General features: G+C 35.9%; 1 protein-coding gene across 2 annotated transcripts in view; it reads right to left on the reverse strand.

Moving 5' to 3' along the window:
• Positions 1-13,807, reverse strand: part of antxr2a (ANTXR cell adhesion molecule 2a) — a 235,825-nt gene extending 222,018 nt beyond the window's left edge. For both annotated transcript variants that reach the window (XM_015365593.2, XM_069187145.1), the window contains exons 1-6: positions 13,334-13,807; positions 4,921-4,992; positions 2,866-2,937; positions 2,529-2,610; positions 887-988; positions 713-781 (exon numbers count right to left, since the gene is read on the reverse strand). In XM_015365593.2, coding sequence (XP_015221079.1) covers positions 713-781; positions 887-988; positions 2,529-2,610; positions 2,866-2,937; positions 4,921-4,992; positions 13,334-13,482 — 546 coding nt within the window. In that variant the 5' untranslated portion in view covers positions 13,483-13,807. The remainder of the gene's footprint in view (positions 1-712; positions 782-886; positions 989-2,528; positions 2,611-2,865; positions 2,938-4,920; positions 4,993-13,333) is intronic.
• Positions 13,808-19,516: the final 5,709 nt, after the last annotated feature.

The following is a 19,516-nucleotide window of genomic DNA, read 5'->3' on the forward strand; positions in this document are numbered from 1 at the left end:
CCAATGTAAATGTTTCAGATTATTTTTTTAAAATGTCATTCTGATAAGCAGGTTCATTGCTAAGAATAAAACCAAGGGAGGTGCAATTTAATTAAACAGAAAACCAAAGAAAAGGTATTTGTTGGGATTTAACATACTGTAAAGATCTTAAAATAGAAACAATGTGAGACCCAATGCTGTATTACATATTACATGTGTCGACTGCGGTAAAAAGACAGACTATTTTGTAGGCTAATGAATTCCATCTAAAGTAATTGAAAAATAAAATTTAAATGCACGAATCATTTTTCACCCATTATGAATAATGATGGAACATAATACTAATGGAACATGTAAAAATATAAGAATTAATTTTTAGTTTGGGATCAGTATTTAACTCTCCATCTGGGGATTGTTTTCTAACATGGGTAACATCAAAAATTAACTTAAATTCAATTCTTCAGGGATATCAAGATTATTATTTGTTTATATTCCTGAATAATCTCTACTATATGTACAATACATGCATTTTACTTCCAATTGTAGACATTACGACAACCTGATGTTAATATCAATGTCCTTCTTTATTCTTCATATTATCACAATCCTAAATCTGTCAAATATGACTCCAATTGTTTGAACATATTTAATTGAATTAAGTATAAATGTATATACTCATGCACACTATAAATTGGCTACAAAAATTATATTCATGACTAACTGTTTTATTTACCTGCTCTTCAACAAAATCCTTAACACCGACACAGTAAACTCTTGCACCATGGTTTCTTGCCTTATCTGCCTGGATTTAAGAATACAAATGTAAAATTACAAAAACAGCACAATAAAATTTGATTTAAAGAAATTATTTTAAACATGCAATGAAACAGCATGTACAGCATCTTACTTCTTCCTTTGCCAGTGGATAAAGATAGCCTTCCAGTTCTCCATCCGTCAAGGCAATAATAATACTGGATGTACCCCTGAATTTTTCTATCTGGGCTGTTGCCTAATAAAAAAATCAGAAGACAACAGTTATTTTACACTTAACACTATGAATAAGAAGCCTTGTGGAATATAAGAATGTAAGGCTTGCAGGAAAAGGAAGAAAAGCCTTCATCTAATAACACAAAAAAGAAGCAAGATTTGGGTCAGTGGAAGTTTATTTCTGGAATAAACTGAACATATTTTAGCATTGCTGGAAGAAAGATGCTTAACTTGATAAGGCAAAGCTAAATACTGAGCAATGCAGAATTTCAAGGATTAACAAATTAGCATATCCAAACTAGCAGGACGCCTGAATATACCTAAGCATGTTTATAAGTATGTAGGGCCATAAGAATATCTAAATACATTTACCAGTTACTGTATATCAATGAATCTACAACTTTCTGAGAAATAATGGTTGTGATAAAGCACTACTCAGATTTTTTTGTCAAATGCTCAGAGTAAGCAATTTAGCCAATTGGAAAAGAAGCAAAGTGCAACACCAATATCCTGAAGTCACAAGTCATCTCCCTCCCCCCATCTCTCAGAATTAAGAAATTATTGTATTTATTTTTTGCATGTCAGGTTATGTAATCAAAAACAAAATATAATTATATTCAATAACTGTAGAAGAATGTCACAAGAGATAAGCAGAATCAAGTCATATGAGTAACTCTTTCATTCATCAATGCCATGCAATGCCTTCATTTTATCACTATTGTATTTGCAAAAAGGTGGTTATTTAACCTAAAACGCTTTGCAATTATTGACATAAAACAGTTAAAAACAGAACACATTAAACTTCACTCCATGGAAAAGCAGTATATAAAAAAATTCTGATATTAATATGAAAAAATTGCAAAAAATGATAAAGAAAAACAAGTCTAATGTTAGTTTCATGTTATTTTATATATCCAGTGTTAAATGATAACTGAGGGAAAATTATGTGATATACTTATGGACTATTACTGTATATGAACATAATTATAAAAAGTGCCTTTTATACTTCTAAATAGGATAACAAATGAAGATTCAACAATTCTAAAGCTTAGAGGTTTGCAATGAGTTGGAGTCTAGCCTGGCAGACACAGCATATAACAGGAATACAGCCTGATATCAAGTTAGGAAGATAAATTGGATGTCAGTGTACTGCAGTGTACTGCAGTACATATACAAGGGAAGGGTGACACCAATGAACCTGATTAGCAAGACTTATGGACAGTAGAAGCAATGAGAAAAAATAAGAAAAACAGAACACAAGAAAATCACAATCTTAGCAATGGCCTTTTTAATTAAAGATGACATGCTTTATTCAAGTGTGTTTAAACATCTGACAGATACTTAACCAGATATTATTGTACAATACAATTTGTGGTTTATTTAATCTAAGAACAAATTAATTTCATGAAACATGATTTAATAAAACTAGCAACCTAATTAAAATTATTTTTCTCCTTATAACAAATAAAGAATGCACCTGATTTTGTTCTTTTATTAGAAGAAATAGTATTTATTCTTCTAGAATTTCTATGGAACTTCATAAAAACTATCTGTTAACCCACCTGTTTTATACCTTCATGCATATATGTTTCACCTGCTGGCGTCACTTTACTTAATCTCTGAAGGCCTTCTTCAATTTCATTTCTAAAATAAATGACAGTGTGATGACAAAAAATAACCATCAAAAGAGATTGAAGAGAAATGATTATAATACAAATTATAAATTTTGATTACACAACTAGCATGGGCTCTGGGTGAATACATTTGCAATTTGTAACCTACAGTATAAGAATCTTTGAAATAATACCAATTAAATTTTTGGTTACACTTAACTGACATTTACTCAACATACAGTGTACTGTCAAACATCAAACTACCAAATAAGAGTATGCAATATACCTGTTTCCTGTCAGAGCCATCATGGTTTCAGCTTTTGATGAGAATACTATGAAGGAAACTCTCATTCTTGGGCTATAAATGAAAAATACATTCGTGAAAAAGACTAAACAGAGAGAAACAAACAAAATAAAACTGATAAAGTGCACATTATAGTTGTTTTTTTAACATAAAAAGCACTGAAATAAACAAATGCCTAGATTAAAGCAAAATTTCAGACCCAATAGAACAACAGCCAAAGCAGTGAATTTAATCATTTTGTAAATAGCATATGATTAGCTCAAAGTGTTGATTAAATCCAAGATTGTATTAAAATAATTTGGAAATGTATGCATTTTCAAACTTTCCCATATGATCACAAAACTTAGTCTCTGAATAATTCTTAAAATTCAATAGAAGTGAATGCAATTATAGAATTAAACTATTAAACTATTCTGAAGCTCTGCCACTCCAATTAAACACAGAGAAAGAAAATAAAGCAGATCTTCTTTTGTAAGAGCACATTGCTTGGATTTACTAAGGAAGACAAGAAGCAGGCCCATTAGACACGTGAAAACTTCTAGTGATGTCATTGAGAGACCTCAAGTCATGCAATGGGTGCTACAATTTCATATAAAGCACTTTGACATGCTGTAAGCTTCTTAACATGAAAGGCACTGATATCAGTATGTATCAGTGGAGCAAGTCCTCATTATCTCTATGTAATAAAAAGATTGTAATCTTAGAGCCAAATTATAAATAATTGTTGATTTGAAAATGGATGGGTATGAAGAAGGAAAAAAATGCAGATTCCGTTTGTTTCCTCCAACTTAGGGTTACAGGGGATGAGGAGCAAATACTGAATTTACTTAAATCCTTTGAATGGTGTCTGCCTTTGAGCTGCTATACATTTCAGACTTGAAATCCATATTGACATCACATACAGTTTAGCTTGATAACAACCACTGATTAAACATCTCTCAATAACAAAAGCAGTTTTGACAATGTCTTAAATAATAGTGGGGTTTTTAACTTAAACCCATGCTAACAGGATTCCCTAAAACTAAGTTATACAGGCCTCTTATTCAATATTAAAAGTAGACTGAATATGGTATTTATTGCTTTTTCTGACCTTAAAGATGCTAAGCATTGCAACATAAGGAGATATGTTGCTAATTCTCACCCACGAGACACATGCCACATTTGTATTCCTCCTCCACAGTACAATCTGAGCTCTACAGTCAAGTTTGGTAAAACATGGCAAAACTTTAATAAAGACAAGCGCCTTAAACATAAATACATATTTTTACCTTTAATGTAATGATATATTACATTTCTGAATATTAATAATATTCATTTTATTACTAATTTGAAAGTTTATCTTTTAGCAAAATTAGCAAAAAACAAGTTTAGCAAAAGAGCGAATCAACAGGTCATGTGCTGTACAAGAGTAACTTAAAAATCACATGCTATAATTTTAGGAACAATAACATTTTTAAACTACCTTAATTATACTTTTATCTCTTAATATTATATCACTTAAGGTTTCATTCATGATAACCAAACTAAGAAATATAAAATATAAAATGAATGCCTGGAAGTCTGTAAAACAATGTAAATAACTTTAGATCCAAAACAGAATATGTCACACTTTAGGTCATTCTACACTTCCAGAATGCCCTTTTGTGTGAATGCAGAATCAAATGTAAAAAATGTAATGCATCAGTTTTTTGTAGGTGGAATTCAGAGGTAATAAATGGCAGGATAACACAAGGTAAATGCTTATATTACAGATTTGTATTGTTTTATTGCGTAATTTTCTTCTATGCATTTTTTTGTTACATTTTTTACAGTGAAATAACGGAACCCCTAGTACAAATGGCTACCATCGCAGCACAGCAGACTAATCCACTATACCACCCACTCCCACCTGGACCATTTGCTATTTACTTCTGCAAATTAGTTTATTTTGGCTAAGATTAAATTATCTGTACAGCACACAAACTGAGTCAACATTATATAAGGTAGAAATTCGCTTCACATTTTTTTCTTTGATTTTGTTTGTTAGAGATCACGTACCTGACAAATCGATTTGTGAGCTGTTCAACAAATCCATAAATTTCATGCCAGTTGTTTGCAACACTGCCAGACCTAAATAAAAAGAAGGAAATTAATTTAGAATTGTCAAACAATATTATATCTTTATTGTTGTAACACCTCCAATATTAATATGGATTTCTGAACACAACAACCAAGTACATTTTGTTCAGCTTTTTTGTTACAATATAAACCAAACCAGCTATGGATATTTATAATATGTAATTCTCTTTTTTTAATTGAATTCCTAAGTGACCAACAATATACACATTTTATTAAGTAGTTGATAACTTTGACAATGAGGCTATAAATCTAGGTTATATAATATTTACAGTGCTGAGAAAAAATATTGTAAACACCCTAGGTTCATTTGTATTTTCATGTATTTTAGACCTAAACTGTAATTAAATCTTCACAGAAATCTAAACAAAAAGATGAGGAGATACAGATTAATCATATAACAGACTCATTTCACCACTTGCTCCACCATGCATATTGCTCCAAACCAAATTAAAGATGTTTTTTCTCCCCATGCACACTCCCTGCTTTCTCTATTCCTTACAATTCCAGCACCATACCACACAAAACTGCCAAGCACCCAGATGCCTAGAGCTGATCTAAAAAAAAACAAGTTGATTAGCACAAAACAAGTAACCACAATCTGGAAGACTGTCAGGAGGTAGCAAATCTCATCAATCTCTGCCTCTTCCTTGTGTAGGCCTACTATTGGACTAGGAAAAGATAGTCTTAAAAATAAACTCAACAAAGATTAAATGTAAATATGGGTTTAAACACAGCTGTAGCATTTATTAGCTCATTCCAGTAAATTTAGAATATCTAATTACTTAACATTCACATCACAACTGGAATACTAATGAACCTTCTTGTGAAGATCACAACATGCAATGCATCAACAGAACTAGCTACTAGAATTAGCTGGCTCCTCTTCCTAATCAGCTCTTTAGACAATTAGTTGTGATTGTGTGAATTGCATACAGGTGTGTTAACAATTAAGCCAAGATGCACTGCGAGTACTACTTCTCAGGTTATTTTAAGTAATCCAGTGCACATTTTGAATACAATTCACTATAAAATGTCAGTTTCAGGTTAAAAGCTATGAGATTTTTTTTTAAATTAAAATAATAATAATAATAATTGCTTACACTTATATAGCGCTTTTTCTGGACACTCCACTCAAAGCGCTTTACAGGTAATGGGGACTCCCCTCCACCACCACCAATGTGCAGCATCCACCTGGATGATGCGACGGCAGCCATAGTGCGCCAGAACGCTCACCACACATCAGCTATCAGTGGGGAGGAGAGCAGAGTAATGAAGCCAATTCACAGAGGGGGATTGTTAGGAGGCCATGATTGATAAAGGCCGATGGGGAAATTTGGCCAGGATGCCGGGGTTAGACCCCTACTTGCAATTAATTAAGAACTCCGGACTTGATCAAACGTGATTGGAATTGACCTTTTTCATCCTTTTTCAGCGATACAGTGCCCTCCAAAAGTATTGGGACAAAAACCTAAAATTGGCATTTCCCTGTTGTATACACAAGAAATTGCAATTCACATAAAAAATTATTCTGAGTCAGAGGTCAGAAGGTCAGCTTTACTTTTTAGAATATATTTGACAAACAAACTTAATCAGTTTTGAATCAAAGTATACAGTATGTTGTGGCCAGCTCCAAAAATGTAGGTGGCAATAAGTATTGGCACACTGAACATAAAGAAAATTGAAGACAAAAAGTCAGTATTTTGTTGCAAATCCCTTGCTTGCAATAACTGCATCAACCCTCCCTCCCATTGACATCACTTTGTTTCTTCACTTGAGATGCTTTGTCAGGCTTTAACTGCACCCTCTTTAAGTTGTTACTTGTTGGTCAAGCTTTCTGCCTTTAGTCTCCTTTTGACCAAATGAGATGCATGCAAAATTGGATTCATATCTGGTTTAGAATGTTCACTCTTTCCTGTCTGAAGGACTCCTGTGTTAAGTGTGCAACTTTAATAGATGTTTATTTTGGTTTCATCAGTACATAACAAAAAACCTTGTTCCAGAACTCCTGTGGCTCATTTTGCAAATTCTAATTGAGCCCTTCTGTTTTTGCCGCTGATAAGGGGATTACACTTTGCAGTACTGCCTATGAATTTTTCTTGGAGAAGTCTTCTGCAGATTGTAGGACTCAAGATCCCCCCCCCACTCGGAGTTTGTTTTACTGACAGTAATTTGGGTTTTTTTTCTGACATCCCCTGCATTTGTCTTTTTCAGACGTTTTGTTCTCTGTCTGTTAGTGACTCCTCCAATTATTTCCTTTTTCTTAAGAATAATCCAGCTTGTTGATTTTGCAATGCCAAGTGTCTTAATTTTTTTGTCATTTTCTTTCCTCTCATTTTCAAAATGGCCTTCTTTTCTGTCATAGTGAGTGTTCTGGTCTTCATGTTGATTTTTGCTGACTAATTCAAATGAAAGACGAAAGAAGTTTCGAAAGACCTCAACCATGCCTTCCAAGCTCTTTTATGTGTGTGAAATGTATGCAAAGTGTAACCTCTTGGCAATTAGAAACAGCTGTTAACCTGTTTGCCCTAATACTTACTTTCATCTAAAATGTGGGGAGTGAACAAAAAATGTGCTGTTGTTGTATAATGGTAAAACATTCATGCATAAACATATCCATAGTAAAAGGGGATATTTTCTGCTTTTGTCTAATATTCATCATGTGATTTGAAATCCAAATTTCCAGAGCATACAGCTATAATGAGATAACTTGAAATCTTGTCCCACTACTTTTTGGAAGGCACTGTATGTAAATGTCTTTTACAGAAGAACTTTGATATCTTGCATTTCTGAACATATCACCACCACCACCTGTTCTAAAAATGTACAATGAATACACTCTGTCAAATATGTTCATAAATGTAATAACAACACAACTATTAACTATCAGTTGTATAACTATCCTAAAAGGAAGTTGTGCAACGGAACAGTATTGGACTTGAAGCAATAGTTCTGATAAGACTCTTTAAATGCCACTGCAGTACAGCAGGGTTAAATCAAGACAAAACATTTTATTGTGCAGTTTGTCTTTGTATTTGTTGCTGTTACGTACCTTCTTTCACCAATTAAAGTATTCAGGTTGAACATTAAAGTTTTGATTAAAAATATTCAGCTTAACATGTGAATACATGATTTGTAATTCAACAAATCTCAGTATTATTTGGAGGGCGGGCATACTTTTGCAAGACACTAAATTTACCCGAAAATGATATCAGGCAACATTAATCCTAATATGAGCAAGACACATTGGGCTGTCGTTTTAACAAAGTGGTAAATTCCACGTCAAAAAATTATATTACATGATAAACGGCAGGATGAGACATCATGTCTATCAGCTACAAGCAACTAAACAAATTTTATATGCAGAATAACCTCCTCTTATTTGTTACATTTCTTAGGTTCAAACTAATGCTGGGCGATAATTCGATAACGATAATAATCACAATATAATTTTCCTCCATATAATTTTAATAAAAGTTTGATAAACGTTTGATTTGCGCATGCGCACAAAATACTGTTGCGTGTTGCAGACCGGGCAGCTAACGTGGTGTTGTTTACCCACACGGTGGTGGCTGACAGGATTGTAGTTAGAGTGGAGAAATGAGAGACACTGAAGCAAATGCAGTGCTGCCAACGACCAGCTTGAAGGACGATGACATCGTCGACAGAAAAGGTCATTCAACTTTGGTAATTGGGAGATATGTTGGCTTTTTACGATCAGACATAAAACAGAGCAGAGTGCACGGCAAACTGTGCCGCAGATCCGTGCCAGCAAAGACAGGCAACACCACGAACCTATTTCACCATTTGACCATACCTGAGATTTTTCTTTTGTCTATTTATTTTGTTTACAATGTCAGCTAAAACACCTATAAAATGTTATAGGTGTTTGTACAGTCTATACAAAAGGTTTGGCATGCTGACCAGAATTAAGATTTCTTTGTCTATTTTTTGTATTGATATTATCCTTTAAAGCACTTTAAACTTTGCAGTCTGTCTGAGCCATCTTCTATGTGTGTTTTATCACACTGTAGTAATTAATTTTTCTATTAAAATATTTATTTTGTAAATTTACTGCATATTTTTACATAAAAAAGACTTGAATACTCTCTACATCAGATTTGTTTAATGTTTTTGCTGTTTGGCAAGTGTTTGTTGTGTTCTTAAAATAAAGAGTTGTTTAATTTGTGTGTCTGAACAGGTAGTGAGTAACACAGGGGCACCTCAAGGGACAGTTCTTTCTCCATTCCTCTTCACCCTCTATACTTCGGACTTTAAGTACAACTCAAAGTCATGCCACCTGCAGAAGTTCTCAGATGACTCTGCAATTGTGGGACATATCAAGGATGAGCAGGAGGAGGAGTACAGAGGACTGGTCACCAGCTTTGTGGAGTGGTGTGGGGTGAACCACTTGGAACTGAATGTAACAAAGACAAAGGAACTGGTGGTAGATTTCAGGAGGAAAAAGGTAAAACCTACTCCTGTCTACATCCATGGGAGTGGCGTGGAGATGGTGGACTCATACAAGTACTTGGGAGTGCGCATCGACGATAGACTGGAATGGTCTAAGAACATCGAGGCCATCTATAAGAAGGGACAGAGCCGACTTTACTGCTTGAGGAGGCTCAGGTCCTTTAATGTATGTAGTAAGATACTTCATATGTTCTATCAGTCGGTGGTAGCAAGCGCCATTTTCTATGCAGTGGTATGCTGGGGCCCTGGGATTAGAGCAGTCGATTCTAAAAGCTGAACAAGCTCAACAAGCTCATCAGGAGAGCAAGCTCTGTCATTGGGTCTGGCCTTGGACGTAGTGGCTGAGAGGAGAATGGTGTCCAAACTAGAGGCCATCATGGACAACATCTCCCATCCCCTCTATGACAGGCTTGCAGAAGTGAAGAGCACGTTAAGCAATAGACTGATTCATCCACGGTGCGACAGGGAGCGCTACAGGAGGTCATTTTTGCCTTCTGCCATAAGACTGTACAATGCATCCACCTTGCGTCTGCGCAGAGGCAACATTGACAGTGACCTGTTTCTGGACTGAACGCATCTACACATCTACTGCTACATCTGTTCTCTTTCTTTTCTTTTCCCGTTTACAACTGTTTTTTCTGCAATATATGCCAGGGACCTGTGCAATACATTTATATCTATATCTATATTTACATCTATATTTATATTCATATGTGTGATATGATTTTTCTGCGTACTGTTCTGTTCTAGTTTGTTGTTTGTGTGTCCGGACTGTGAGTAACTCTTTTAGTGCACCCCTCACTGTACTGATTGTATTGTATGTATTGTACTATTATTATATCATTCGTTACACTGTGGCTGTGTTGTCTGTGTTAAGCTGCTGTTGCACTGCAATTTCCCTCACGGGATCAATAAAGTATCTATCTATCTAATTTACCAATTAACTGATTGGTTTCTTCAACTTTCACTTAGGAGAAAAAAATCTGTCTTTAAACTTGAAAGAAATAATGATTTGACATTTATTGTGATAATTACTGATTTCAACTGATATGAAAATTTTTATCGTGATAATGTTTTTGGCCATATCGCCCAGCCCTAGTTCAAACTAGGGAAGTTTGTCTCTTCAGCCAGGGGTATAAAGAATTTAATCTTCTGCGTAGAGAGAAAAACAACCACCAATATTGTGCGTGAACACTGCTTCTGTGTTCAGTAGTTGTTGCTCCCAAACTTTCGACCTGTAGAATATGAAAAGAATTCTATGTCTATTGACTGATGTCCCCCTCCTACTGCCAAATGTGTTCTAATCTGGATTCAGAAAAATTGAGCACTCTATGGAATTTGATGAAAGACTTATTCATTTCATTTCAGAAAATGACACGATATTTGTACATAATGCTTCACATTGCCATTTTCTCTCCAAATATCCACAGAAATTCAATTCAAGCTTTATTGTCCCCTAGGGAAAATGTGTTTTACGGCACAAACACAACACAATGACAAATAAACATGACCAAAAGGGATGAGAATACAGTAGTGTTACAGGTGGTAAGAAACAAGAAACAAGACAAGGTAGTTACTTTGTATTGTTTAAGAGTGTAATTGCAGTGGGAATGAAAGATTTCCTGAGTCTGTTGGTTTTACACCTGGCGGCACAGATGTGTCTCCCAGATGGGAGAAGTATGAATTCGCAATCGAGGGGATGAGAAACACTCCATGATGCTTTTGGCTTTCTTAGTCACCCTCTTTTTGTAAAGGATACTTAAATTGATTTGACTATTCCTGATTATTTTGCCACTTATATTCACTAATTCACCCAGCCTATTACAATTACTGGTACTTACTGCATGTTGCCAATCCAGCAAGTGAAGCAGTATGTTAAGACACTTTAATTGAATGACTTGTAGAAAAGTGTAAGAATAGTTTTAACCACCTTAAAGTAGCTGAGTTTCATAAGAAAGAACAGTCTCTGCTGGCCTTTTTATAGTGTCACAACATCTTCTCTCCTCCCCACTGAGAGCTGATGTGTGGTGAGTGTACTGGCGCACTATGGCTGCTGTCGCATCATCGAGGTGGATATTGCACATTGGTGGTGGTGGTGGAGGGGAGTCCGCATTACCTGTAAAGTGCTTTGAGTGAAGTGTCCAGAAAAGCTATATATAACTGTAAGCAATTATTATTATAATTATTTGTCCCATTTTAGGTTTTTGTCAATGACCGGTCCTAAGTTCTTGTTGTAATCAACAATTTCAATAGGCTGACCATCAATTATAGTGGGTTGAGAGGAATGACAATATACGGTTAATCGCTTAGCAGTATACTGAATCAACAATCTACAGTATGTAGTCTATGTACTAAAAAACTAGCCTAGCTTGTGTTCCTAGAATTATTTTAAGCACATACCTCAGGGATTTCATTAGTGCACAGTATATAATTGCCAGGGCAGCATGGTTATGGTTATTGCTGCCTTGCAGCACTAGGCCCTGGGTTGAATTCCTAGGTTCCTTTCTGTATGAAGATTGTATGTTCTTTGTGACTGCGTTGATTTCCTCCAGGTAGTCCAGTTTCTTACCACAGTCCAAAGACATACTGGTAAGTTAATTGGCTTCTGCAAAAATTGGCTCTGTTGTGAGCGTTGTCATGTTCACACCTGTGTGTGCACTGTGATGGACTGGCATCCCATCCAGTATGTTTCCTGCCTTTCACCCATTGCTTGCCAGGACAGATTCAGGCTCCCCCGCAAACCCAGTATTGGACAGAGCGCTTAGAAAATGGATGAATGGTTAATATTGATATCTTAGGATCCCGATCAAATGTTCAGCTATATTAAAAGTTAACCACTTCCTAACTCGTGTACTTATTATTTTTAAAAATGTCTCCTGAAATATGAAACTTGTAGAGCTGTTCTAACCAAAAGAAGAATGTTTAGTCACAAAATAATATTAGGCCTGCATGTAGTGCATTGACATATTTCACATTTTACAAAAACAGAATCTATGTAAGCTTCGGATCTTCTGTGTATCAAGAAAAATGTAAAAAAAAAAACTTTACTACGTATTAAAGCCACAACATATTTTTATCTTCACATGTAAAACTTCTGAGAATATCTTAACCATCATCCTATAATTAAATAATTATGTACTGGGTGGAGAACTTGACTCGGAACCAAAGTATTGCTCCAAGCGACCTGGAACTAGCCAGCAAACCTGGCAAAAATCCAAGAAACAAGTTCACCAAAAAGGAACAGTTTTCTACAAAGTTTTGATGGTGATCATTAATAATCAAATGAATCAGGATTATATTCATTTTCATGACAGCTGTTGTACTTAGAATTTCGTTTTGAAAAAGTAAAAATCTCACTAGTGAGTCTATGTCCTCCATACTTTACCATTTTTTTTATTTCGAGCTGTATTTAAAGGAAAAGTACTGTTCCTTTCTAAACTTTGTAAGAGCAGTGACTAAAAAAAGATCTTTAAATTCCTATAACGATCGAGCTAAAACAATGGCTAACGAAATACTGATATTGTGCCCCTGTGCATAACGACAACAAGCTGCTGTTGCTGCATTTTCAACACAAATATGAATTCTGCATTAACCATCCATTTCAGTAACGACGTACTGATTCACTAATTGAATTACGCCGACATACTTACAGTGTATCTGGTACTTGACTCACTACATTTCCTTAACTGTTTCATTACTAAAGAAAACCCGAAAAAAACATCTGCTTTTTTGCCATTGATTTCACTTAATCTAATCCCATTTATGTTAAAAACGATACTTTTGCAAGGACAGGATACAGGTATAAATTTAAACCAGAACTTTAAGATTAAGGAATCATAAAACATGCAGGGTCAATACATACCGATCTAAAACAAAATACAGATCAAAGGCTCCATGGCATGACGCTTCTTCTGCTTTACAAGAATATCCAACAAACAAAGTTAGGAGCAATGTCATAACCTGGGTTGCTAAAATACATGGTTCCTTTTCTTTTCTTTTTTTCTTGTCCATGGCGTTCGTCGGCAAATCCAGACCTCTGATGATAACCTACACAAACAAGCTAGGATATGAAATAATCTCTTATAAGTCTAAACCTTACAACAACTGACTGGGGGGAAAAGAAGCGGAGCTGTCTCACTCCTCACAGTCAAAAGTTAACAATACAAGACAGAAGTGACTGTGCTTCCTGCGAAGAAGGAAATCACGTCACCGACTTCATTTCTTAATGTTCTTTTTATATAGTACTGTTATAACCCGAGCAGCATATTTATTCCTTAACTGTGCACGAACGGTCACAATGTTTCATCCGTAGATGAACTGCAACACCCAGCCTCTCGTGAATTCTGTTGGACGTGAATCCTAATTGTAACGAGCATGCGCTGATGTGATACAGCTGTGCAGTTTGTTCCGTCGAAAACTACTGCATGCTTTGTGAAATTTCTATATGTATTACCTTGTTCGCTGCTTAATATAAATATAACTGTCTACTACAAAGACAAACACTTCATTCTAACATTACTCAAATAAACGCAATTTGAATTTAGTGACGTTTTTTATATGAGTAAACCTATAATTAAAATGGACGTTATTAGTATAACGAATTTATAAGATTTATTTATTCATCGGGTATTGACAAATGTAACAGACGTTAAGAGACTGTTTTTTTGTAACCCCTAGTTAGACTCCACCAGTCAACATGCAACCTATTATACTGTACATATAACCTAAATTTACCTTTTTAAGTTGTTACAGGTTTTCACTCTTTGTATGCCCATGGCCATTAGTATAATATTGGATTTTCCTGAGAAATGCCTGCCTTCTTAATAGCACTCCCGATTTGGAAGCGATTCTTGCTTAAAAATAAAAAAATAGCTATTAGGTAAAACAATCACAGAACTCAAGAGTAAATTTTAGTGGTGGGGTGTGCCAGCTTTTAGCTGCATGGCTTGATGTTGATATGGGATCGTTCATAGATACACCTGCAAGTTGTGTTGCACAAAATGTTTCATCCTAAATGCTTATTGTGAAATATCTGTTTTGCACAGTTATGTTTTTGAAAATGGAACAAACACACACACACACAGAGAGAGACCCTTGTAATAATCGGGGGGATCAAGCTTAAGCCCTAAATGTTACTTGTAAGCCTCTACCTCGTGTACCCCTTCATTAGGAACATTAATGAACTCTTCTTTGCCGAGGTTTGCCATGTCCTAGCACTACAATGGACTCCGCTATGAATCTTCTTCATATGTTTGTAGTAATACCTGTAAACCTGCCATACAGTAGCTGTCTTGAGGTATCCCTTTTTGAGATCCTACGATTCGCCTCGGAAACCTACACCTTTTCTCCTGCCCTGTGTGCGCGCAGGAATCTGGGCTGTGTTGTACTGTATGTCCAAACTACCTGCTAGAGGTTTCCAGGAGGAAGGGGTGCAGTGTATACAGACTAACACCATGGCGTGGCGTCTGGCTCTATTCAGACCGTCTGGTTTGATCAGCGCAACCACAAAATGGCACGCTGGTCCTACTTTGCGTAATAAACTTCAGTGTGCTGTTATCCGTATCTGTGGCAGCTGCGTCGTCAGATAAATCAACGTAACATTAACTTTGCACATGAACACCCGCTCTCTAAATCGGAGCCTTAAACCGTGAACGAGTTCATCATTGATAGACATGTTGATATTCTGTGCATAGCTGAGACTTGGCAACAACTGAATAAGTTCATTTTATTAAATCCAACTGTTGTTTCACATTTTACTTACAGTACGTAAAGAAACCCGCTCTGTTGCTCTGGCTGTAGTTTGTAAGAAGATATGATTATAAAGGAGCTATCTGCTTACTCTGTCACCTCCTTTAAATACCTTGCTTTTAAACTCTGTGGCTCCACTCAGTTGTTGATTTTACTTGCTTATCGGTCTTTACCTGTCTTTCTATCATCAGGACTATCAGAACTACTGAGAACACCAAATACTATGGCCTGTTCTGTATTAATGCTTGCTGATTTTAACATTCATACATAGTCAGGAGTACTTTTAATTATAAATAATATTTAGTTTTCATAGCATTGATGTGGAAATACAGTATTTTCTCATTCTGAATAAAACACAGAGATGTTTTAATACTATTATGGTGACAGATTATAATGCTAATAAACTTGCATCCGTCCATTCTTTAGAAAAAAGGTGGCAATTTCTGATAAGGGTCACAGCAATCCAGAGGTTATCCCAAAAGCAAAAGTCACCAGGTCAAACCCAGACTCTACTCTGGACAGCATACCAGTCTGTTACAATGTATAATAATTCACCTTAGTAAATTAAACAATTGATGGAAAATATAGCCTATTCACTTAAAACTTTTATTATAAACATATACATCTCTTACATTGTCAAATAAAATGCAAGTAATAAACATATAACATTTGGCAAAAATCAAGAAAGGAAGTGCAGATGTTAATTACTTCCTACTGCACTGTGACAAAAATTCTAGGATTAGACAAACATTCTTCCCTAAATTTACAAATCTAATCACAGAATTCCCAATACCTGCCAGAAAACTCCCAATCCTACTGGGAGAGGGAGGAGGGAACTCAGTTGAACTGGCAGCCCAGTATGTGACCTCCTGTCACAGCCTGAGGAACAGTGAGCCTGTCTCCCAATAAAGCTCCATATGTCTATATGTAAATATTTTATGATTGTGTCTTTATTGTAAATATCTGTAGATTTTTGTTTTATGTTAATTGTATTTGTTTTTCTTTGGCATCACTGATTTTACTAATTTGGTCATGCCAATAAAGCAACTTGAATTGAATTGAAAATTGACAACAAATGTGGCTGAAAGAAGTGTTGTATTACATTCCTTTCAGTCACATTTGTTGTCTATAATTAACATCTGCACACGGCACAGAAGGAATTGGGGACATTGTGCTGCAATACCTTAACCACTCTTAAACCTGATCCTGACGTGTTTTCATGTAGCTTTATCTGTTGCAGCAAAAATTTAGCAATAAAACATTACCACTGATGATTACACAATCTTGAGAATCATCCAGGTTGATTTCAAAGACAGCTGTCTGGAGGAAATGAGTTAGTCATTGAACTATGTCTTTTCTATTTCAATTTAAAACATTTTTTTGGATTATCAAATGTACCTCTCTGTCAGAAGTATTTAGTAAAAGATTTTGTAATGTAAAGCTTTCACAAGGAAAATTAAAATTGTGTTTGTAACTGGTGAGCAGTTAATAAAGAAGACACAGAAATGGAAGTTAAATATTTAAATATACTATGTATTAAATTATTTAAATAATTAAATATACTATGTCTTAATAAAGTCTTTTTAGTTCACAGTTCAATTAAAAGGATAAAGGTTCAGAAATATTTCTAAAAAAAGGCTAAGTATAAATGTGGCTAAGTGGTGTCTAAAGAAAAGAAACATGCTAGCAATTACACTTTAAGAAATTGTGGTTTCACATGGAAATCTTTAAGTGACTCAAGAGCAACCAGGAAGTTGTTAGGATGTGTAGCGGCGAGGCTTATTAATAAGAAAGAATTAAGTGTTTCTGAGCTTTCCCAAATTAGGCCTCATCTCTCTGCACCACAGAGAAACTATTCATGCAGGCTGATTTAAGGTTTCCTTTGATAAGGTTTCCTAGGACAGCTCCCAAAGGGGGATGCACTTAGCTAAGCCTGGCTATCATGATCAATGGTCATCCATTGGTGCCTATCTGTCTAGGGAGTGCCAGATGGACATCTGGACTGCATTCCTAAGTGTCAGGAGTAAGTGACTCATATCTCACCTTGATCAACCAATCAGGGACTGGTAGGGCCGAGTAACCCACGTGGGACTCTGATGCCCATGGAACTTTCAGCCAATGAATGAGCTGAAGTTCCTCCAGGTAAAAACAGGCAACACAGAGAGCCTGAGAGATTCAGTAAGATTCAGAAGGGATTTCTGTGGAATTCTGTGGACTTTTCTAAAGGGAATTCAAAGGAGAATTCCAGGGCAGGACGGCCCAGGAGCAGAAGGCTCCCAAGGGCAGGACATTCTCGCAGCGCGCCTCCTGACCATCCTGAGACTCAGCCTGGACAACCACGGAACGGCCAGTGTGTCCGAGTGCCAGAACTTTCCTTTGTTCTAAGAGTCTAGAGCGGAGGTTGCCAGAGAGTAACCAGAGGATCCACCCAAAGTTAGCACCAGCAGCAGGCCTCGTGAACAGGTCAGAACTGTGGAAAGCTGAATCACTATTCAGAACTAGCTCTTCATCAGGAACAAACCAGTCCTCTTCCTGATTTGCTCGGACCCACAGTCATCTTTTCTCCTGTGCACAAACTTTGCTAGTTAAAGCCAACACTAACTAGCCAGTCAGTGAGCATCAGCAGCGCACCGTTGCAAGCCGCACAGCACAGCCTGGCACGCAGCCAGAGAGCGCGGATTGGACAGCAACAGCCTGCAACTGTTTCTTTGAGTCCGCAGGAGATCTGAATCCCCAGAGATTGGATGAGTATTCAACTTCAATGCATTACTGCTCGAGAATTCAATTGTTATCCCAACCAGTTGATATCAATTTAATTCCTAAGAGTTATGTACTTGTTTCGAGTATCTAATGTAGGAGTTATAACCAAGTTCATTTATGAAACGGTCTAAATGAATGATATACTGAACGTATGTCCTCTTGATATATGTACCTCTTTGTAACTGATTGAATATATACCTTTTGTATTCTGATAACCCTCTCGATAAGATCTGTTAGGTTTATATGCATATTCTATGTATTAATAAATGTATCCTCGTGTATTAGTACCTGTGTGTGTGCGTTGTTTGAGTTATGTCGCATGGTTGGATTCTAAAGCCATCAAAAGAATCAACTTTGTGATTTACTGCTACAATTAATAATTGTCCCAGTAAATGCCCAAACCCTACAGAACTGGTGCCTTCAGAGAGCACACTACATTACATTTTGGCTATGGCAACGATACAGATGTTAAAACAGATCCGCTAAAAGAAAATAGCCTTTACCAATGTGAAAAAGATTAATCAACAGCAATTGATTTACTGTTGAAGTAAATCAATTGCTCAAAGCACAGAAAGGAAAAGAAAAGGACTAGTGCTAACATTTAATCTAAAGAGTTGTATTGATATACAGTACAGTGGATGTAAAGTTATGAAAAAACAATTTGAAAACGAAAGTTAAATTGCAAGCGCTTTAAAGGTCAATCAACAAAGCAATTTCAAAAGTGCCCATAAAACGTATTGTACTATATCTTATAACATCAAACCCTCTACTGCACATCATCTACTGTATAGCTAATAGGTCAAAATGTAGGTACCTTAACCATAAGGCTAATGAAGGTAATGATATAATTACCTGTGTCAAGTCTATTACCTTTATAGGCAAGGTGAAAACAAGCTGAAAGGTTAAATAAATTAAAAAGATCACACATCATTTACTCAAGCATACTTGCAACAAGTTACAGCAAAATTATTATTAAATTGTAAATGGAAAAACACAAAATTTAAACCTTCAGCTCTGCACAGAATTCCAGGTCAGATGTACTGTAGTGACTGCTTTCCTTTTTTGGTTTTGGGTCTATTTGCTCAAATGTGTTTATAGTTTATAGCTTAACAAACGTATATTAAATTACCAAAAGTTTTGTAAAAGAACGTTGTCCTTAAGAATACATTTTATTTGGTTTAATAGATCTAGTGTGACTATATTGTAAAATACAACTATTATGTGTGAATTGTTTAGCACTGCAATTTCTATATACTAAATACAGAGGAGCTCAATTGAATAAGCAGTTACCCGCAGTACTGCAGCTACCTCTGGCAGCCACTGTAGGCAGCAAAACATGAAACAGTGGGGATCTCAGATGGCTCAATCAATAGATATGCATTCAGTCTGGGTAAGCATCTTATTTGCCCAGAGGCTTCTGGGTTGAGCCTAAGCAACAGTATGTCATTAGCTGACTGTGATAGGGATTTCCCAGTAGTGTTCAGACAGAGCTAGTTCACCTTAACTTAAAAGCTACAGCCGTCTATGGCAAATGTGA

This window comes from Lepisosteus oculatus, chromosome 3, assembly GCF_040954835.1.
Source record: "Lepisosteus oculatus isolate fLepOcu1 chromosome 3, fLepOcu1.hap2, whole genome shotgun sequence".
In the NCBI taxonomy this organism is placed as follows: domain Eukaryota; kingdom Metazoa; phylum Chordata; class Actinopteri; order Semionotiformes; family Lepisosteidae; genus Lepisosteus; species Lepisosteus oculatus.